This window comes from Phaenicophaeus curvirostris, chromosome 5, assembly GCF_032191515.1.
Source record: "Phaenicophaeus curvirostris isolate KB17595 chromosome 5, BPBGC_Pcur_1.0, whole genome shotgun sequence".
Lineage (NCBI taxonomy): Eukaryota > Metazoa > Chordata > Aves > Cuculiformes > Cuculidae > Phaenicophaeus > Phaenicophaeus curvirostris.
In genome coordinates this window covers 22,095,798-22,119,122 of record NC_091396.1, presented here as the reverse complement: position 1 = coordinate 22,119,122, position 23,325 = coordinate 22,095,798, and the positions used below count along the sequence as shown (strand labels likewise).

The following is a 23,325-nucleotide window of genomic DNA, read 5'->3' as shown; positions in this document are numbered from 1 at the left end:
ACAAATGTTTTCCCAATTGGTGGAGGGTATCTCGCTGAGAGCAGATGAATAACCCAGATAGCCTGCTTTTCCATCAAGCTCTGCTCACTTGCTATCGAAAATCCAGGTGTATTTTGCGCCTGACTATCTCAATTTCTGTTAAAAATTGCCAGTTGGAGAAGCAGAGCTCGCTTTTGCACAGGTAGTTCTACTGCAAGTATATGTTTATTTCTTTTCTACTATATTTTTTTACAATCACGGAAGATTTGAGAAGCCTCAAAACCTCCTAAAGTGTCCGTCACCAAATTATACACTGTGTATTTGTAATAAAATACTGCCTCCTAGAGGTGATGTTGTTTTTCTTAGAGTTGCTTAATATGCTAGAGTTTCAGTTTATACGCCACTGCTGTAAAGAAATTTTGCAGAGAAATGCATTGGGATCTCATGCTTTTAGTTAAAATTAATAAAATTCTAGCTGCAAAGCCAGGAAATTCAAGAAATGTGGCTGCCTTTAAAGCTTTAGTTCTATCCACTTCCACACCAGCCTTGTCTTCAAATGTAGGTATAGGAAGTATATATTTTCAAATGTAGGAAGGTATACCATTTTATTTCCAAATGAACTCTGGATAGTTTGCTCATAAAATTCCCTCTTTCTGGGAATGAAGCAGGGTTACATACTAAAAGCAACAGGTTTTTATGCATGTCCCCTTCCAGTGAAAGAATATATAAAGAAAAATAAGATTCCAGATCGCTGGCTGAACTTAAGGTTTGAGCGGCTGGAAATACAAACAATGATTATATGTTTCTTTCTCATTTTCTGTACACTCAACGTGGTACTTTGTATTCTGATTTACACAAGAGCTGAGTGCTCGCATCTGCAGCAAAATTCCATGAGAGCCATGCTGGCGTATTTGCAGCACTGTGTGGCAATGAGCGGTCTGAAAAAAAAATAACCTATAACAGGTACTTAGCAGGTAGCATTGTGGGAGAAAGCCCAAGCAGTCAAGCAGTCCTTCTGGATTTGCAGCAGGACTTGTGCCTTGCACTTGCTATGTTCCTCATCCCACTACCTCCCAGATCACAGCTACTACTGTCACTGCAGAAGAAACTTCAAGAGAAAGAAGGGGAAAACTCATTAAAAAGGCTGTCTAAAAACGATGTCACCAGATTGAAAAGAAATTCATAGATAGATCAGAAAGCAAGAATGGAGGTGTGGAACAGCTTCTGGGTGAGGAATGAACAAGCGGGCTACAGCTCTTCAGCTTGGAAAGGAGAAATTGCAAGGGGAGAAGAAAGAGGTCTCTGAAACTGGCTAGGGATCTACTTCCCAATCCTTAAGAATTACAGGGAAGATTGAGGCTGAGTCCAGGTTCAAAACAAAGGGGAAGTATGGTATGTGTTTACCCTGTTCTTAAGTGCTTTTCTAGGCAGCCACTTTTGGCCCCTGTCAAACAGAGGACATTGGGTCAGAGAGGCTTGTGTTCCAGACCTGGGTGGCTGTTCTAGCAGACATCACATGCTGTACAAATTTTGTTTTCTACAGCTTCTAAGTAAAACCCTGAGAAGAATCGGCTTCCTTCTTGGAAATGTTATTTTGAGTCACTGACTTGTGTGAAGTGGCAGTTTGGCAATAACTGTTGGCCTCTTATTCTTTCTTTCCATGTTTCCTTTGAGCCTCAGTTTTCAGGCATTACCTCCATCTGTCAAAGAGGCACAGGTAAGAACTCACACTGAACAGACTGCTCTACCTAGACTCTCACTGTATTTGTTGGGGTCTTTTGCTAAGTAACCCCATCAGCAGAAGCTGCAAATACCTCAGCAGCAGTAATTCTTAGTGCCAAATGTGAATCATTTTTTGAAGTGAAATTTTTATTGCTACTAATATCAAGAACACCACATGAACAGTTTTCCCCCAGGCATCATTACCTGATGCTGTTCCTTGATGTGGAGATGGGGAAAAGAACAGAGGAAATCATCATAGATGAGAGAGACTCACAGTTTCTAGTTTTGGAGTTGAGAAATCATGTTTCTGTTCATGTTCACCTCTAGCAATTGCTTGTGACCCACAATATTTCTTCTGGGTTTGAAACACTTTCTGCAACACTGGTATTATACAAATTTTAGCTATCACTCCAATAAAAAGAGTTGGCACGCATGATCATGTACCCAGACATTGCAGCCAAGAGACAAACACTCTCTATAAAACCAGCCTTCTCAGGAAACAGCATCCAGCTATCAGAATAGATGCTTTCCATTGAGTTTATTGACAATGACTTAAGCACAAAGAATGGCATGTGAACATTGATTATGGTATCCTTCCAGCTCTACTACCGTGACTTGCTTGACCTCCATACCTTCCTTTGAAATAGTTGAGACTGGGAATTGGCTTTGTTGTCTGCAGAAATAGCTGCTATTTTTAGCTTTTCAGGTTGAGATCATTGTGAGTTCGGACAAGTTTGACAGGTAATTGCTACTCAGAATCAATGCTGTCCAGTGTGAAACAGAGAAATAGGTCTTTCACACTCCACACTCCAGCTAGCACTATTATTGACAGCTTTGCAGTCAGGCCTCATGTAAATGATCTTGAGATAGTCACCACCTTCAGACACTTCTGTGTTGAAAAGCACAGGGGCATTTCCTGTGACTGCCCCAGAGGACTATACTTGCTTTGTACACAACTTTAAGTCCCCAGAGCAGTCATGGCAGAACCTCCCTTTAACACGAGACTGATAAAGTTACATCTAAATTTGGAAAGAGGCCTCTCATATCTGCCTCTTGCAGGCATTCTAGGGAATTGTTTCCTTCTTTTTCAAAAGTGCCCAAATTATACTTCAGAGAGGACTGTTGTGTCTCCAGTAGCCTCCCTGACTTCAAGCTCAACTGTTTCCTGGTTCCTCTCAAATCTCCTGAGTAAACTGTCTTTCATCTCCAAAAGCGCAAAGTGTGTCAGAGGCTCTGCCCCTGGTAAAGAAGGGAGAAATATGACACACTTATGGCAAAGAGCAAACCCCTTACTGCAAATTCTCTTACTTGATTCAGTTGTTTCCATTCTGGTTTCCAGTATCTATTCCACTTCTGTGCTTACACTGGCTAGCTCACTCTTTCCTTTTTTCCTGGACACATTTGTGACTTTTGAAACTCAGCTATATCCTCTCTCTACTTTCATAAAACTTCACCTCCTCTTTCACCTCCCATTTCTTCTATCTATTCATTTTGTAGGTTTACTCCTCCTGCCCTCACCATATGAAAATCCATTATCTATTGAGAGAATACATAGCTTTTCTTCCTCCATCTAATATGTCCAACTGAGTTTTTCCTGATCCATTCTGTCATATTTCATAAACACTTTACAGATCCCATACCAATATCTGACTGATCTGCCTTCTTACGGTGTGAAATCTCAGGTTCAGACTGACATCCTCTCTCAAGAGACTTTATATGAGCTTAAGTCTAACACAGTCACACTAAAACTCATGATTTCCTCATCCAGCTTGCCTTCACCATCCAACATCATCTGTCACAACACTAGTTATACATCAAAAGCTCTCATCACTCAAGAGCATACAACTTGGATGTCCCCAGCATGACATATTCCTATCATATCAGCAGCAGTTTGTGTCTTCTCAGTCAGTGCTGGGCTCTTCTTGTTGTCTATACAGTTTAACTTCTCTGATGTACCAATTGCTGTACTGTACGCTGAAGTACTGAAGATTTTTTGTAGCGCCATCAGACAAAAATAGGTGATTAAGATCAAATCACCCCAAGCCTATAATCTAGGAGAAAAAGACTTTTTGTTCCAATAAAGTTTAAATTTTGCATTTCACCTTAATTACAGCAAAATACATGAATCTTTTGTCAAAATTTTTGTTCAAATTTGAGACACACTTGGTACTAGACAGTAGGAGGGAAAGGTCAATTCCTGTCTCTAGAACAGGAACAGTTGCGTCATCTTCAACTGCTGCATGGCAAGGTGTGTAGGAGAGACAACTGCCTACAACTTTTTTTCCCAGTTTGACTAACTTTGCATGGATCAGGTCACAAAACAATAGGTTACAGAAGCCACACTATGATTAGATTCAGAGACTACTTCTTTATTTAAAATGAGAGTTTAGATGGTCTAAACATTTTGAAAATCTTTATAGGGTCCAGTCATAGTGGAATAGACAGTGCCTTCCGGGTCACACTAGTCAACCCCGGGAGGAAGCTCCCAAACCCTCTTCTCATGTCAGAGGCAGAGAAAAGACAAGGCAAAGAGACTCCAGTCTCTGCAAAGTGTGGTGTCATAACCACACGTTACACGTTGTGCTCTGCAGCAGTGCCCAAGTAGTCTGCTAGGTGAGAAGGACCTCAGATAGACTCTTTTCCCCCAAAGCTGCAAAATCTGTAGCTTGATCTTCTAAACCAGATCTCTGACATGTCATGAGAAAGGAGAAAAAACTTCTCCTATGTTGCCACAGAATAGGATCACTTCCAAACACAGCAATGATCTTTGTCTCTGACAAAAACCAGAAATTCAGTTACTAGAGTAGGGCTAAATGCAGCTACAGCTACGAGGCAGCAAATAGTGCCAGCTGTCTCTCATGTTGCATTATAAGTACATGACAGCCTGTCACTGCTGCCTCTATCCAGTGGCACTGTTGATGAGTAGGACAGGGTGCAGAGTCCAGACCTCAGTTAAGAGTAGACCTTCATCTCCATGCTCTGCAACATAAGGAGAGGTGAGGGGCAAGGGAAGGAGAGAAGTAGCTACTCCCAGGCTGAAGGCAAAGAGATGGAGGTGTCCTGCTTCCTCCCCTCCAGGACTGGGAAGCACATTCTAGTGTGAGTTGAGAGCTGCAAACCCACAGAGTTATTCAGTATAAGGACCAGCCTGACGTCTCTCCCATCCTCTCAACTTTATTTAACAGAGGGACACACAGCGACTGTGTGGGCTCCAAAGGCACTCAGACCTCCCTTCGCAGATGCAGTTCCTGCCTCCAGGAAGAAGAGCTGCAAGTCTTTGGCAGCTTCAAAGGCACAAGGCAGGAGAAGCCTGGAGAAAGGTGAGGGACCCCCTTGACCACCAGCAGGAGTCTAGACTGGGACAGATGTGTTGCCTGGGGTACAATGACCCATTCTGATGGGATCCAAAGGGAAGTGCACTCAATGCTAGAGTGCCTGTCTGTCACTCTGGGGAAACATCACTGCTTCCCTTTTCCTCAGCTCAGTTTGTTACCCCTTAGCACGTGGCTGATAACAAAGATGTATGTATAAGCAGCAGTGTGAGGAATTTAAGTGAAAATAATGCTTAATGAAAGGCTAACCTAAATCACCCTAGGCTAGCAGTCAAACTGTCTGCTACAGTAACCATACTCTGGAGTGTGGAAAAAGATATCGTCTCATAACAGCTCAAAGTTTGGGCTGACCATCTTCACTGACAGCAAGGACCATCTCTGCTAGTTTCAGTCTGTGAGTGCTTTAATCAGATGTACCCATCAGCAGAGATGACATTGTGTGGTCCTGCTCCTGTGAGTATAGGTAGGTCATCAAGACTTCTGCCCAGTGACTTGCATGATCAGGCAAATCATGACAGTTTTCCCGGATAGTTCAGTTAATTGAGTATAAACGTGGAGTTGGTAATTTGAAAATATATATATATATAATTTATTTGTATTTTACTTTTTTTAGTTATGTCATCACATAAACCAGTACCATTGTGGTGCGATGATTCTTTGTCAGACTCCAAGATACCAGAATTGCAATGGTCTAGGGTAGAGCCGTAATTCATCTAATGGCAGGCAACAGAGACTGCCTCTCTGACTGTCATAAATTCTTGGAAAGCCGAACTCTGGCATTCTCTTCTCCTTTTTATAATGGTTTAGAATGAATGACACAAGGGGCTCACTCTCTTCTAGATCAGAAAAGATTATCAGAATAAAGAAAGTGATAAATACTCCACTCTTCTCTCCTTTGCAGAAACCAATCACTTTGAATATTCCACATCACCCACTTCTTCAATTTCCTGCAGAGTTTGCTTATTTAAAGGAGGAATACAAATATACTCACAGATCCTGTTTATTACACTCCTTATCAGAGACAGAAAGCAGATACATATGTAAAGGGTGGGAACAGACCTCTAAGTAGCAGGTTTCTCAGAGTGCCTTGACCTTGATGTGTTGCTAAACTCACGCTGTACCACTTGCAGATCCACAACAGAACCATCCCTGTAAGAAACCAGAGTTGCAGTTCAGATCTTACAGTACAAATAGGTGGGTTTCCCATATACAAGTCTGTGAACCAAAGCTGAATCCACTGAGGAGAATGGATACTACAGAAAAGACAATTCTGAAGCCAAAAGGCTAGACTTGAAAGCCCTCAGATTAAAGTTTGGCCATGCATGCCTGTATCAACTAGATACATGAATCTAAAATAACTTAAAATCAAAAACATAGCTAGGCTTTTCTCTTCAGCAAAATATCTTAAGATAGCCTCTCTAATCTATTTCAGCTACAAGCTCTCCGAGGAAAGAGACAGCTTAATATGTTCATCAAGCAACAGAAAGCATACTGGTAAGTGCTTGAGAAACAGTAACCACAGGTAATTTGGCACTGACCCCTTAATGTGTTCAGTAGCTAATGGCAGCATCTCTGCAGGTGAGTAGAAAAGAGAGGCCTATTTGGAAGCTTTTTCTTTAATCACAGCTGTTAGCCAAGATTAATGTAGCCACAGTTCCTCTGAGAAGCATTACAGATAGATTGGGCATGGTTTTGGGTAGTAGCCATCCTTTATTAGGTCCCCTCTTCACCAAGGGAATGATAAAGGCACTGAACTGGCATCCATATCCTCTGGGATCCTTACAGGCCCCACGGTGGAAAGTTCTGGGTACCCTAGGGTAAATCATTAATGTGAGGAGAGAGGGCTGCACATGCATGTGTACACGCTCATCTCCTCCTGCTGTGAAATGGAGAAAAAGTCTTATTTCCTTTCCAGGTGGGAGGGCTGAAAAGGTAAATGCACAACAATTTCTGAAGCATTTGTATGTGCTGATAGCAGGAGCACTAGCACAGCACGAAGAGAGAGGCAATCTTCTGCTCCTTGAGGACAGGCAGCATCCAGGAACTGAAAGAGGGTGAAGGGGGGGTTCTATAACAGAAGACACTATTAAATCTCAAGGCATAGTTGTGGATATTAAAATGTGAATTATTTCCTTGTGAGACCTAAACCGCAGCAATGAAGGGCAATGGGGTGCTTAGCCCAAGCTGAGGTTGCACTGTGCAGCGCCTGTCTGCCAGCACAGAGCTGCGAAGCCTTCAGCCTTCCTCCACACTTCCTCCTCCAGCTTTGCCAGCACTCCTCCAGCCTCCCTTGCAGAAAACCTGCTAGTCCTGTCCCTCCTCCTGTTATCCCCAGCGCAGCAACAGCACCTCTGTCCAACCTGACAGGGTGGCAGACCCTGCTGGGCCAGTCCGGACCCCAGTCCCCCCCAGTCTGGCTGCCTGAGACCCACTGGGTTTTGCTAACACGTGTGGAAGAGACAACCAGCAAAACAAACTTGCTGTCTGTCCTGCAGCGTCCTGGAACCCACACTTACCAGTTACAGCGGTGAAAGCTGTTGAAGATCAACAGTTTCTTCTTCAGAGGCATATGTTCTCTTCAGCAGAAGACTCTGGGAGCAACAAGGAGATTCTTTGTTCTTTAGTAGTTCAAAGATTATTATCAACCAATTTTTCCAATGTCAATACTTAGTCACTACCATCTGCCCAGATAGTAGTCCTCTTAAAACAAGACAGGGACTGCAAAGGCTACACTCTAACTTTCCCCAGAGTACTTTTCAGTGGTTCTAGATAAAGTCAGAAGCAGCAGGGGAAGGTGTCCAAACTCAGGACTTATGAGAGGAACTACAAATTATCTTCCTGGAAGAGGAAGCAAAGCTATACACTAACCTGACAAATGTGTGTAATTCACGGTGATGCTCACATTGCACAGGGAATCTGAACTCAGAAAAACACAGCAAGACTGAAAATGTCTTCTCAAGACTGCCACTGAAATACTAAAAAATCCTGGAGACAGGACAATCAGGAAACCAAGAAGTGAGAAATAAACAGAAGTATTGAGATAGGCAGTACAGTCTGCCTTTCTGATGATGTATGGAGGAAAGATAACAAGCTATGTTGAAGTGTAGCTAGCTGCTGCTGCTAATATATAAGAGCGTATTTGTGAGAGGCAGTGACTAGGATTATCTCTTCATCAGGCAGATCTGTGTACATTAAAGGCAGAGATGTGATGCTTTTCACTTTTCACACAGACTCAGGTCCCGTGAACCAATCTGAGAAGCAGTCATGAGGTGATAGAATCACCACCAGGTTGGAAGAGACCCACCAGATCAAGTCCAACCGTTCCTATCAAACAGTAAACCATGCCCCTCAGCATCTCGTCCACCCATCCCTTAAACACCTCCAGGGAAGGTGAATCAACCACCTCCCTGGGCAGCCTGTGCCAGTGCCCAATGACCCTTTCTGTGAAAAATTTATTTTTTTTTTCCCTAATGTTCAGCCTAAACCTCCCCTGGCGGAGCTTGAGGCCATTCCTTCTCGTCCTGTCCCCTGTCACTTGGGAGAAGAGACCAGCACCTGCCTCTCCACAACTTCCCTTTAGTTAGTTGTAGAAAGCAATGAGGTCTCCCCTCAGCCTCCTCTTCTCCAGGCTAAACAACCCCAGCTCTCTCAGCCGTTCCTCATAAGGCCTGTTCTCCAGCCCCCTCACCAGCTTTGTTGCTCTTCTCTGGACTTGCTCCACAGCCTCAACATCCTTCTTGTGGTGAGGGGCCCAGAACCGAACACAGTATTCGAGGAGCAGTCTCACCAGTGCCGAGTACAGAGGGAGAATAACCTCCCTGGACCTGCTGGTCACGCTGTTTCTGATACAAGCCAAGATGCCATTGGCCTTCTTGGCCACCTGGGCACACTGCTGGCTCATGTTCAGTCGCTGCCAACCAACACCCCCACGTTCCTCTCCTCCAGGCATCTTTCTAGACAGACTTCTCCTAGTCTGTAGCACTGCATAGGGTTGTTGTGCCCAAGTGCAGGACCCGGCATTTGGCCTTGTTCAACCTCATCCCATTGGACTCAGCCCAGCGGTCCAGCCTGTTCAGATCCCTTTGCAGAGCCTCCCTACCCTCCAGCAGATCGACACTTCCACCCAGCTTAGTGTCGTCCGCAAACTTGCTAAGGGTGCACTCAATGCCTTCATCCAGGTCATTGATAAAGACATTGAACAGGGCTGGACCCTGTGATGTTTTGATTCCTTTAGTTAAATTGCCAAACAAGTATTCACAAAGGTAACAACTTTCATGGCACAGCTAACATGAAAACAAATTGCTCATTGGTAAGAGTGGGCCCCTTTCTCACAGATTACAAGACCGAGCAGGGGTAGTTGGCTGGTGTTGCACAGTCTGTCATAAGGAGATGCAGACAGGAGAGCTCTCTAGTGCCATATGTGTGCAGCTGGGCAGCACTTGTGATGGCATGTCTCCCTTCAGAGGGTAGAGAGACCAAAGATAACCCCAGGCACCACTCCAACAGCTCTCACCTTACCCCATCACAAGGATTCCTTTGCAATCAGCATAACATTGTTCTACAGGCTAGAAACATCATGTAAAACCTTTGATCCATCCATTCTTCACCTAAGGGCAGCAGACAAATCAGGTGGCTTCTCCTGATTAGAGAAAGGAATTTGTTGTTTTTTTCAAGAGAATCAGAAGTTCATTACTAGAGTTGTCCAAATTAAAGTCCTAGCTGCATCACCTCCACTCCCCTCCTTCAGCCCAAATAATCATTGGATCATATGTCATCACAAATGCTAGCTTAACTGCTAAATTATGTTTCACTAAATTTGGCTTTGAAATCTGATTTTGAAATGAAAATCAGGTTTGTTTCAACATTTTTTTTAAAGTTACGATGTTTTGACTTTTCCAGTTTCTTTGTTTCTTATGTTTTGGGGAGTGTTTTCCTAACTGCATATTTTCCTTTTGCAAAGAACAATCCATTACAACAAAAAAATCCTTTTTCTTCATTGTCTTCTTCTGATGACAGACTGAAAATCAAAGTTTCTATATTTGGGTCTTTGAATAGAAAAGTGACTGATCAATAATAAACTAATTTTCATCATTTAGGTTTGGGTTCTTTAGCAGAAACTGTCAGAAACATCTGGAGCTGGCTATTGATATCATGGAGGATGTGTAAAGGCTCTGCTAAGGAATTAGTAGCTAGTAGTTAATTACAATAGACACTTAATTTTCTTTCTTGTAACTAGGTCTTGATGGTTTATATATTTTGGTAGCTGACTACAATGAAACACTCTGAAGATAATAATAATTGTATAAAACATACAACTAAATGACAGTTGAGCAAAATCTGAAAGATATCTACAGAAGTGTTGTAACATGCATCTGTTGTTTTGATTTTAGCTATGTAGATTTTACAGTCAATACCCATGTGCAACAGAAGAGAAAATACGTTTTTTCATTGGAATGTCTGTAAAATCTTTTCTTGATTATGCATTTAAGTCTCTGCAAATAAGTGTATTTCTTCAGGCATAACTCCAAGTTATGTAGTGGTTTTTCAGGAGCAGTGCTGTATTTGCTGACAGAATTCTTGCATCCATGAATAGCACACTTAGGAAAACAACCAAATATTGAATCTAAGTATCAGGCACAAACCAAAACTGGTAAGATTTTCAGGATGGGCAGCAGGCATGAGTGTCAGCACTCTCACTCGCTCTGTTTTATGTATATGGAAAAGATGGCATGCAGCAATTTGTGTGATAAACTGCTTAATATGTCAGCATACTGGCATGTCAAATATAAAATGTCCGGCATCTTTTTTGCCAGCCCAGTTCCCTTGCTCTTTCCTGAGCACTGGCAGTTAATCAGTCACTCAGGAGGCTGTGGTATTTTCCCAATCACATGCTACAAAGATGCTAAGATTCCTAATTTGCTTTTTAACTTAGTTGTATTCCTTACTATCTCTAATTCCTCTTTTTGCTTCTGAGCTGGTTTTCCAGCAATCTGACCTTTTCTTTTTTATTCTCTGAACACTAATGGAAACTGATTATACAGAAGTCCCATTCTGCAGTGTCTTTTTTTGTATATTTTGGCAAACCAAGGCATGGACATCTCTTTTGCCCTTGTGCTGAGTGAGAAGCCTAGAGAACCTCTCTAGGACTGCAGACCAGAGCACAGCATTGCTTCAGCACGAGAAAGATTTTCATCTCTGTGAAATGCGAATATGAAGAAAGGTGCTTAGCATTGCTTAACACAAATTTTATGTGCACAGAGGACACACAAACTACCTATGTCAGCAGGATTAGCATGCTGACAATGCCTGCTTGATCTTTGTTCTTTCATGGTCACAAGGACCATGTGCTACCTATTTTTTCCTATGCAGTGCCTAGGGCACACCTTACTTGAACCTGAATACAGGGAGAGAAAGGGAAAAACTAGTATGCTTCTACGCTGCCTCCCTGTGGGGTAATGAAAGTTTACACTTCGACTTCGTCAGCTCAGACTCTCCTGAAAGTTAGCAGTGTGTAACTATGAATGAATTCTTCTCCATTAAAATGAGGAGTAATCCCCACCAGTGCAATCCAGGTTACATTTCCATGTAACTCCAAGACCTGACTGGCTATGACTTGGTTACAAATAGGTGAAAAGAACTCTGCTGCTTCTAGATTCATTCATCAATATGGATAACTTCTACAACATCTTATTCAGTACAGACAGAAAGAAGGAATAATAGGATAAGTAGATTTAAAGCTTACTCTGAGAATGCCTGAACACCAGCATGGTCTAGAGACAGACTATGTACCTCCTATAATTCGGTTTCTTCTCCACAGATAAAAACTGTACTCTGACACGAAGCAAGTGTGTACCAAAACCTAGATAATTCCCTAACTACAGCACCTTCACCAAGCAGAGCTTTGCTGTGAGAAGAGGTTGTAAGAAGAGGTTGTGATGACAAAAGGCTCAGTGATTCTTGCTTGGCCTCCTACAAGCATCTCTAGCTAGGTCTGCTCACTGTTTCCTACATCCACTTCTGGAGAAGTTGCACTCCAGCAAGCAGTAGATCTTTCAATCATTCTCAAAATGAGTAAGTGCTGCTTATGTTACTGCTGTCTTTCTTCTCTGACTGCTGGTCACATAGCTCACTAGGGCACCTACAACTATCAGACTGCTAGAAATTCTAGACCAAAGGAAGTGTTCCTAATATGAACATCAGGAAAGACACAGAGGAAGAAACAAAAATTCCACTTATAGAACCATAAGCTGAGAGGATGAATGACATCTCTGGTAAGACCCAGACATGACCTCACTGAGTAGAGCTGTGTTGTCTGTTCCAAAACTTCATAATACTATCGTAGCCTTCTCTGCTTTCTGTGATATTAAGAAAAAAGTCACTTGCCGTCTGAAATCTCTCCAATATAGGCCTTTGGAAAGTTATCCAGACATAAGGTGGTGAAACTGGAGACTTAAGGAAAGATCCCTCCAAGAAACAGAGGAAGTGCATGACAGCACAAGACCAGGCTGATCCAGGTTCAGAGAGCAGCATGAATGACAGTATGAAGACAAGCGATGCTGTAGTTCACAATGACAGCAATAGCACAGCACCAGGAGATGCCCCGAGGCTAAACTGACTGTTGAGGGTACAAAAGTAATTTGCTTCCTCCTTGGATCCCCATTGGCTGGTGCAGTTTTTTTCAGCCCTGACAGAGCAGGCTCTGCTGGTATATCTAGCAGCAGAGCTCCTGAATGGGTAGAGATAAAGAGGAGCACTGGTGCTCTGTCAGGACTGGAGGATCGATCTGAAGATGTTCCTAGTCTTCATTGCATTTCTGCTTCACACTACCCTGGGTTTCCCTATTCAGGTAAGAGCATTTTCATGCAGCTGTGCTTTGTCTTCTAACTGACCTGTTCTTCCTAGAATGAAGCTGGGGAGGCTGATTTTTATAAACTTCCCACAAGAAAAATATTAGTAATGTGGTACTGTATGAAGTCAACCTAATAATTCAGTTCCTCCCTTTGATCTTGATGCCATTGTTGCTGTATTTATGAGCTATGGGAAAATAATGCTTTCTACTTATTGGTTTTGCAGGAGACCTATGGAAACAGCACAGCAAGTAAGTAGGATTTATTCTGTATTTTAAAGACAATTGTTAATTTTTGACTGTGTATCACACACTTCACTGGTGTGTGAGTGACTTGATGTTAGAGCATGTGAAAGCACCTAGTTTCAGGCCTTTTGAAAAAGTCCATGTTTTGTAGTTGTTATTGGGCTGAGTGCAAATGTGTTTTCACACAGATCTGCTTTACACATACTTTTGGGGTATGGTTTTTTAGGTTAATTTGGATGTACTTTCACAGGCTTGAAAATTAAATTTTAATAAAACATTGTGATACCTTCTGGTACCTTTCTTTTCTCAAACTGTTATTTATGGCATGGAAGCAAAGGGATGTTGTAAAATTACTGCTCAGTATATTTGGAGCTGGCTGAGGGACATGCTTGAATTCAAAGTAGTCAGCTGCTGAGACTCAAAGTTGTGGGATTACTGGGACAAGCACAGACAATGAGTTTTAATTTACCATTGTTACTGCTTTTTATGCCTTTTGAGACATTTTTCAATATTTATAGTGTATGGAAAAAGTGAACTATATCATTTTGAAAGCTGTATCGCACCAGATGCTCATTTGATCAAGGACATGACAGTGATGTCTCATTTGGGTCTTAAAAAGGGGTTGCGTTCTTTATGTGGCTAGGAATCTGAAGCCTAATTTCCACTGACCTTGACTAGTCAATTAATCTAGTGCCTATTGGGTGCATGAATTCTGAATCTGTTCAATCAACTTAAAAAACATGCTTTCCCGCAGAAGTATTTTCGATGCCATAGATCTTTCTGATGCAGCTCCTGGGAACTGACTGGACTCTTCTATAATAAACCACCATCAGTACAGTGGATTTGCATTGCCATGTAACTGAAGCAACAATCTGGAAAGACATGTTGAAGCCTTTTGGGCTCAAAGTCTTGTTAATACATTTGGCCAATAAATACTGTGGAAAAGGTGCTGCTTGGTACATCTTCTACTAAAAAACATGGTCAGAAAGATAAGGACCATGGATAAGCTTAGAAGTAAGAACTATTTGCATAAATGTTCACTGTGTTGGATAGTAAAAGAAAAAAAAAGACTCTACATTTTGACAAAGAAAAGTGCAATTATTGGCAAAAGAGATTGCCAGAAAGGCCTGCAGCATATGCATAATACTTGAGAACAGGTCAAACAAACTGTAGTCAGGAACAAAGTAGATAAAACTGTTTGTGCCTTAGGGAAAGCAGACAAACTGGGTGACCTCTAGAGGTCCTTGCAATTTCTAAACTTTTACACTATAACAGCAAAGTTTTTGCTCTGTAATTTATATATCAGATCAGATTTTTACCTCTATGTTTGTATCTAGAAGTTGACATTAGGTAGAAATCAAAAGACACACAGTAGAATGCCACTTCAGTACTCAGAATGGTTCTAAGCAGCTGTCAGGTACATACTGAAGCTGAGATTATTTGTCCTATGCTAAATTATAGCCTTCATCCCATTTTATAGTTTTACTCTCTGAAACTGCAAACCAGAGAAGTTTGTTGAGCTGGTTAGCCTGCACCTGTTGCAATGAAATCTAGGGAAGAAACACATTTTTCTCCCTAGTTTCCTTTATCATTTTCCACACTGAATCTGATAAAATGCTTTGCTAATTCTTAGATGGTAAATGACCACAATTCTATCCATCAGAATGGGCTACTAGGAATTTTCATAGCTGTTTGTCTAAATATCTGTTTAATTTCTGTGCCTCTGCATCAGCTACTGTACCCCATTCACCTCCACACAAAGGGATATGCCAAAAGCATTCCCATGGCTGAGGTGGCTTGTGCTACTGAACATTGTGAAGTTGCATTCAGAATCTAATTTGTCCCTCTTGCTTGTCTTTTTTCTTCCTTGCTTTTTGCAGCAACAGAACCCACTGAGGTAAGGACAGCTAAATCAGCTCTTTTGATCACTTTGGGGTTTAGCATTGTTGAAAGTGAGGTCAAGACTCATGTACTCCACCCTTATCTCCATCTGTGCAGGAAAGTCTTCTCAGATAAACAGTGTAACAGAGTGAGCAGTTTCAATCCCTGTTCCACTTATTGTTCCAGAATGTCCAGATGTAGCCCAGGAATCTTTTGCTTTCTCTGAAGTCACAGAGAAAGCTCAAAAATGACTTTTATTTATATAAAGCAAGGGTAGTATGGCAATCTTTTTTGCCACAGACATGACCCCCACAGCTGAATACCAGCCCCACAGTTCTCTAGAAACAGTATAGACTACAGCTTTGTCTGCTGTGTTGTGAGGTGATACTTGGAGGATCTAATTGGTGATTTCAACAGCCTTCCATTCATACTAGCAGGGATGTAATTAAAGCTGGAAGATCTTAAACTTATTCCACACTTCAAATTGCATTTCCCAAGTCTCCTGTGCTGGTTTCCTTTGTTATATACATATTTGCCAAGATATCAAAGAAGAATATCTACCATATCATGGTACTTCTTTAGGCAGAGCGTAGTACATAAAAGCTCGAGACTGCACTGGTGGCCTGGGCACTTTTAATCCTTTGCATGTTATATTATGTGATATTTATGTTATAATATAAAGTGTGAGATAATGTGAATGCATCATTCTTGCAGGTTACTACAACAGAGGATATATATGGTATGTATTATTCCATCTAGTTGTAAGTATTCGATAGCATATACTGATTGTTAACTACTCAGTTAATCCAGAAAATAACAAATGCTTACCACAAATCAATCTCAAGGGAAAAAAAATTAAATTATTGCCCTCACTGTAATATTTCATGCAAAGCAGAGTTCCTTGGTCTTAGCCAATTGCTTGGGCTTGTTAAAAACCTCAGCTGTTATTTTTGCTAAAAATTGCTCTGCTTAAATCTCCTGATTTAAATCTCTTTCAAAAGTTACAGATAGGGCAGAAGCCATGTGCTTGTGCCTTGTATTTATATTAAGACTTATCGCATGACGCTCAGACCCAGCCAATTCTGCCTACTTATAAGGCCTAGGACTTGCAGACGCTGGCCTTTGCTGGGGACATCATGGAACAAGGTTGCAGTTCCAGTTTTTTGGTTTCAAGGGTTTTTCAAGAGGTCATCGTGTCCAGCAGCAAGTAGCAGGACTGCTCTCCATCCTTTTTTGCTTCTGGTGCCTTAGGGGAGGGTTGAGTGTGAACTTTGCATGCAGAAGGAAAACTGTAGTGTCCAAGTGCAGAAAGGGACCCATGCAGCCAGCTGGCTACTTCGGTGGGACAATACAGACTTAGAAGAGCCAAAGGTCCAGGCATTAAAATACGATGTCTGGGGTGATGGGGAGGGAAATGAGAGAGAAAGAAAAGATTGAAAGATAATGGCTCTTAGGAATGGATTAATGCCACAACTGCAACTGTTTGGAAGTTCACAAGATTGTGTCACTGAGCAATTGTGACACTGGCATGACTGAATGCTCTCTAAACAGGCTCTGAATAGGCTCTGTAAGTTTTGATTTAACTGAGATCCCAACAATTTACCAGGTTAAAAATCAGGATTCATATTTGCTCTAGGAATTAAAAAGTGATATTATTGTATTTCTGCTCAGAATCTCCATCGCCTACAGAGACTGATTCCGAGGATGAAGTAATTTTTAGCAGAATTCTGAAAATTAACAAAGGTAATGCCTTCCAAGTCCTGCTAATGACGAATCTCTCTTAGTTGCTTTTTGAGGCCAGTGGGTGGGGTGGGGGGCTGTACAATGTCCTACCAAGGTCTGTGCAAATAGTTTTCCCATCTTAAACACAGTTGTGTAAAAGACACCCAGAGACAGGCTGTAGGGATTGTTTTGTCTGTATGATCTGTGTAAATCTCATGGTATCTCAGATCTATAGTGTCATTACTGAAGACGATACCAAGCGTGGAGGAAATTGAACTATCCAGTCAGCTTCTTCAGCTTTAGCTCTTGACATCTTTACCATTCTTTGGTCATAAAAAGAGAATTTGAGTATTTGGATGCTTTATTATTTAACTGCCTTTTTGTTGAATGCAAGCATCACTTGCATTCAGTCACCACGTGGCTTTGTAGTACAGACTCCTAGATAATCTGTGATCAGTTCCATGCTCCCCGCACCAGACTTTCTATTCCTTGATTCTTCCAAACATTCCCCTTTCTATCAGTTTGTTTCTTACATTTTCCCCTTTAGCAGTCATTCCAGAACTTTACTACTTCCTCTAGGAACAGGCAACAAACGTACAGTTTTTTCTAACACTCACTTCTCTTTTGGTTTGCTTGCCCTCTCAGCTTTACTTGTTCGTACCTCATGCATCTGCCCAGGACTCTTCCTGGGCAGATAACTGATGCCGTTCGTTCAGTGTGACATGATGGGTGAAGAAATAGTACCAAAGTACAGCATCCCTCTCACTGCTGCAACTGTTTTCAGTCATTCCCTGTCTTATCTCAAACTCATACAACACAGAGCTTCCCACCTCTCCTCTTAGCTAAGGGCACAGCAGCAAATGCAGGGGAGTAGATAACGTCCACATAGCCCAATAGTCCATTTCTCATGCTAGCCCACAGCAGATGCCTAGGGAAAAATAGAATAGGAGGATTTTCCTGAGTGACATTTTTTCAGGTGTGTTCAGCCAGCATCCGGTAATCTATGGCTCAGAATTTTTCACCCTTTCTGTCTCACCACAGACAGCTCTCAGTTCTTGCAAGAAGGTGACATAGTTCCACAAAGGAGGCGCAGTGCCTTCAACTGTCGTAACTGCAATTGGCCCCAATCCAGAGATGGGATAGTTCGTATTCCCTATGTCTTGGATTCTTCTTACGGTGGGTGTAAATTTCCATAATTCTTTTTTTTAAATTATTAACAGATTTTATCCAATAGGCTTCAGGTAGAAACCTACTTCTAGTGGCCACACAACAGTTGATTAAATCAACTCTAAGGATTTGCTCCTGCTGTGCAAGCACAGGTGAATTGTGAATTACAAAGACTTGAACAGGAAAAAGAAAAGAGATAAAATTCCTTTGAGGAGTTTGAATCCATAATGTTTTGAGTCCTGAAGGTAAGAATAATCATTCCCTCTAATGGTACCTGCTGGAATACCTACCTTTATAAGCTTCATGCTTGTTGCAGTGTGATTTCAATGGCCTACTCTTCACTAGCAAAATAGCTCCTCATAGCTGTCTCTAAGTTTACAGTCAGAAGGTACATCAGCAATTACCATTATAATATAAAACAATTAGTGGTAAAAAAAAAAGGCTCCCACCTGAATCCATTTGGGTAAGTACTTGGATAAAGAGGATCTTGTGCCAGATAATTAATATCTTAAATGGAATTCATTACTGAGTAAAAGACAAGAAAGAGCCTAGGCTAATGTTTCTGTTCCTCATTTATCATGTTTTTGAGCACATGCGAGATTTTAATGGCACCTGCTATTGTCCTTGGTTAACCCCCCAAATTAACTCTTTTCTTCTCCAGAGGAAAGCCACATAAGGGGGATTCATGAGGCCATGGCAGAATTTGAAACACTGACTTGTATTAATTTTGTGAAGCGCAAGACAGAACGTGACTACCTCAACATTAGATCTGCTGATGGGTGAGTTAAATGATAAATTAACAAGTTATTTCACATTATTTTTCAATTCTTCCCTACACTTGTTTTATGTAACCTTAGAGACAAAAGAGGAATGGATTTAGAGAAGATACTTTACATTTTCTCATAGTACCTAGGTGTCCTCCTTGAATACCTTGCTTGTGCAAGGACTCAGCCATTACAGAAGTGAAGTGGATCATGGGAAAGAATATCCAAGCTCAAGTTTTCTGTGGTATAATACGCACTTGAGCACAACATATAGCAGATTACCGTAGGTCTTATTTGTACAGGCAAAACCAATTTCAGTTTATTAAATAAAGAATTCTCTGAATCACACAGTTAGCTCTTAAGATCAGAATTTGAGCCTATCAGAGAACTGCCCAACACCCGTTAGCTTGAAAGTGCTATTCAACTTAGCTCCAGGTCTGATACAAAGTTCAGTATTTTGGGAAACAAAATGTTATTTTTAGGGAGTTAAAGTCACTCTGTACTGAAAGTCAGAATGAAGGGCCCTCCTTGCTAATGAAGGGCTTCCAGGAAGCTTTAGCTATGACCATACTTTTTTTGGATTTTTTCCACACCATGTTCAGTTTTGTCCCTCTATAGACTCTGTCTGTCACAGTGGAAAGGAAGGAATCCTTCCACTCCCACAAGATGTGTGTGAATCAAGGTTCTATGTACTGCCTCTTTGCTGGCCTGACTCACAATAAAAACCTATATCTTCTCCAATGCCTCTCTCAGCTGCTGGTCCAACTATGGAAAAGTTGGAGGTGCACAGACTGTCTCTGTGAGTAAAGGAGGCTGCATGTGGAAAGGAATAATTCAACATGAACTGGACCATGCTCTGGGCTTTTTGCATGAACATTCTCGAAGTGACAGGGATAGGCATGTAAAGATCATGTGGGAGTACATTAGTCCAGGTAAGTATCTTCGAACTCCTTAACGTGGAAAGTGGTGTAGATACATCCTATTGTTCCCAACTCTTTTCCCTGAAGGGAGTAGGTAAGAAACATACTTTAAGTATGTGACAAGTATGTCACTTGTCCGTGATAAGTGGCGTCCCTCAGGGGTCCATACTGGGACCAGTGCTGTTTAATATCTTCATCAATGATATTGACAATGAGATTGAGTGCACCCTCAACAAGTTTGCAGATGACACCAAGCTGAGTGGTGTAGTTGCCACACCAGAAGGACGGGATGTCATCCTGGACAGACCTGGACAGGCTGGAGAAGTGGGCCTGTGAGAACCTCATGAGGTTCAACAAGGCCAAGTGCAAGGTCCCGCATCGGGGTCAGGGCAGTCCGTGATTTCAGTACAGGATGGGGGATGATATGATTGAGAGCAGCCCTGCAGAGAAGGACTTGGGGTTGCTGGTTGATGAGAAGCTCAACATGAGCTGGCAATGTGCGCTTGCAGCCCAGAAGGCCAACCGTATCCTGGGCTGCATCAAAAGGAGCATGGCCAGCAGGTTGAGGGAAGTGATTTTGCCCCTTTATTCCTCTCTTGTGAGACCTCATCTGCAGTATTGCGTCCACTTCTGGAATCCTCAACATAAGAAGGATATGGAGCTGTTGGAATGGGTCCAGAGGAGGGCTACAAGGATGATCAGAGGGCTGGAGCTCCTTCAATAGGAGGACAGGCTGAGAGAGTTGGGCTTGTTCAGATTGGAGAACGGAAGGCTCAAAGGGGATCTTACAGCAACCTTCCAGTACCTGAAAGGATCCTACAAGAAAGCTGGAGAGGGACTATTCACAAAGGCTTGTGGTGATAGAACAAGAGGGAACTAACTGGAGAAGGGCAGATTTAGACTAGGCATTAGGAAGAATTCCTTCACCATGAGAGTAGTGAGACACTGGAACAGGTTGCCAAGGGACGTTGTGAATGCCCCATCCCTGGAGGTGTTTAAGGCAAGGCTGGATGGGGCCTCAAGTAACCTGATCTAGTGGGATGTCCCTGCCCATGGCAGAGGTTGGAGCTAGATGATCTTTAAGGTCCCTTCCAACCCTAACTATTCTGTGATTCTATGATATTGTATATTACAGCTGACAGACCAGACTTCAGGAAATTTGAAAACTCAAGAAACCTGGGTCTTCCTTATGACTATTCCTCAGTAATGCACTATGGCCCGTAAGTAGCAGCGTGGCATCACTTTTTTTTGGAACTCAAATCTTACATTGGAATTAATTTCTATAACAACTCTCTCCTAACTACCAGTTTCTGCATTTCTTTCTCTGAGAAAAACACTGAGTCAGTTCAGGTAAGCCATTTCCTAAGATTAATTCATAAACCTTTAGCTTGCTGGCTTTTTGCAGATACACATTCACTAATACCACTGGGAAGGCAACTATTGTACCAATTCCTGATGGATCAGTACATATTGGACAGAGGCAAGGGCTGAGCAACTTGGACGTGGCCAAAATCAACAAACTTTACAATTGCAGTGAGTATCTTGCAGCCATCCTTTCATCTTCTGCTCAGATCCTTCACAGAGACATTTGGGCACACAGCAGAGGCAGCAGTTTTTCATCAAAGACTGTGAGACTATTTTCCTAAATTCATGGTACCTATTAGTGTTACTATGGGGAAAAATGCAAAAGTGAAGATGAAGGCACATTGCGATTAGTGAGAAAATGTTTTCTGCTTCTAAATTAAAACAAATGCATTCACTATTGGTGTAAGTGGCTGCTGCATAACTGGCCTAACTGCATACCACAGTGTGTGGTTTGCTGGAGTAATTTGGTTTCTTACAGCTCGAGAGAAAACTATAAACTTCACAATGAACCAGATATCTCTGTTCCTCATTGCAGTTTGTATTTAAGACCTGAGCCAAACCAAAAGAATTCCCTCTGGACTAGAACAGTTTCATGATGCCTTGTCCATTTTTCCAATGTTTAAGCTGCTATTCTAAATCTGCATGTATTTCTAATTTTAACCTCTCCTAGAAGAAATTCCTCCATACATTCAGAGATATTTATTTAGTCAAAGTGAAAAAACATGATGAATCAAGTATTACTACTTGCACAGAGGAAAGCCCAGGTCCTCCCCCTAAGCATAGAATTTAAGCATTGCAGAGACATCATATTTGCACTTGAATCTTCTAATATCACTTGACCATCTCAGTGGAAAATGATGTCACCAATTGCAGTGATGAGAAACCTCTCACAATCAGGACAAATTGATTCTTTGTTTTAACCAGGACATACTAGCCCACTGAAATGAACGCTGTCAGTTCAGAAAATTGAGATCAGTCCATTCTGAAGAGACTGTAATTGTAAATGAGTGGAAGCTTCTGTAAGCCAGGCACTGAAGCAAATGTTCTTTTCCTTTCAGGTCGTTGCAGCACTGTTCTTGATGCAGCATCTGGTTCACTGAGATCTTTCAATCACCCAAGAAATTACTCAGATAACACCAACTGTGTCTGGCTTATCCGAACTCGAGCCAGAAATACACAGGTTAATAGTGATCTTGAAATATAGTTGACTTTACTTCTTTTTATGTTAAGCATTTTGTGCTTTGTCTTCATACCAAATGCTAGCTAAGATCTTTTCCATGACAGAGATTTCAGGCTAGTCTCTACTTCTTCATGTCCTTAAGCCAGGTATAGGCAAAGGCAGCTGCAGAGTTGTGGTTTTGGAAAACCTCCATATGTTGGGCTTCAGGTTTGCAAAATCAAGACAGAGCAGTCTGAGCATGGGAGCATTCAGTCACAGGCCCATTAGAAGTAAACGTTGCAACTTCAGGGGATGAGAGGCAAGGCTGGGTAAGCAGTTCTAGTTTGGGCTTTTCCACAGCTTGGATTCTGTCTGTTGTAAAGGACACTCCATGAAAGAAGTCACATACGTGTATATTAAAGGCTGCTTTTCTCTTCCCTTCCAGATTTCCTTGCACTTTCAAACCTTTGAGCTGCAGACAACCAGAGGCTGTCAGGGTGATTATGTTAAAGTTTATGATGGATCCACCAAGGCTTCTGCAGTTCTGATGGACAAGACCTGTGGATCAAAGATACCCAATGGCATAGTTGCTTCTGGTAATCTTATGCTCATAGAGTTCGTCACAGATGGTGCTGAAACAGCTTCTGGTTTCCAAGCCGTCTTTAATTCTGGTAGGTCTGGGAACAAGAAGAATGGCAAAGATAGACAATCTGTGTCAAATCAACAGGTGTTCTATCTTTTCACGTGACATTTGGAAAAACATTGTTTGAGGAACACATGTCTGCAAGAGCCACCAGTTCCTATCTTACTTTTGATATAATGTATCAGTCCTACATTGATACTATTCATGCATTCAGGCAGATGGGGCCATGCTCAGGACAAGTGGTGTTAGCCAGCTGGTTCACTATTTGCCTTGTCTCTCAGATACGTGACATTCCAAAGCATTCACCATTAAAAGTGTGATCAATTTAATGTTAGCGCTACTTTTACTAACACAGTCCAGTGAGATTAAATCATAATGCAACTTGTTAATATATTGCCTTTCTGAAAAAGATACAGTTTGTAATCTTGCAGTTCAGAGGGCAAGACAGATCTATGGTGAGCCAGGTCACCCAGTCCCTCTGCAAGAAGATAGGTGGTATTTCGATGGTCAGGATCCTGGGAATGTATCCACCTAAAAGACATTTTTCTTTAGTCTCATCTAATTCATAACTAAGGCCAT

At 41.8% G+C, this 23,325-nt stretch overlaps 2 protein-coding genes across 2 annotated transcripts in view; both read left to right on the top strand.

The window, feature by feature from the left end:
* Positions 1–23,325, top strand: part of RPAP1 (RNA polymerase II associated protein 1) — a 164,214-nt gene that overhangs the window by 77,623 nt on the left and 63,266 nt on the right. The window lies entirely within an intron of this gene.
* On the top strand, positions 14,124–23,070 carry LOC138721358 (astacin-like metalloendopeptidase). Its single transcript, XM_069858393.1, has 9 exons — positions 14,124–14,139; positions 16,654–16,749; positions 17,770–17,904; positions 18,557–18,674; positions 19,413–19,591; positions 20,715–20,799; positions 20,985–21,112; positions 22,003–22,124; positions 22,549–23,070. The coding sequence occupies exons 1-9, from the start codon at positions 14,124–14,126 to the stop codon at positions 22,849–22,851; spliced, it is 1,182 nt and encodes a 393-aa protein (XP_069714494.1). The 3' UTR covers positions 22,852–23,070.

Coding starts and splice junctions, on each gene's coding strand:
- LOC138721358 (XM_069858393.1), top strand. Junction 19,592..20,714: donor GTGGGAGTACATTAGTCCAG/GTAAGTATCTTC, acceptor TGTATATTACAG/CTGACAGACCAGACTTCAGG. Junction 22,125..22,548: donor CTCGAGCCAGAAATACACAG/GTTAATAGTGAT, acceptor CTTCCCTTCCAG/ATTTCCTTGCACTTTCAAAC.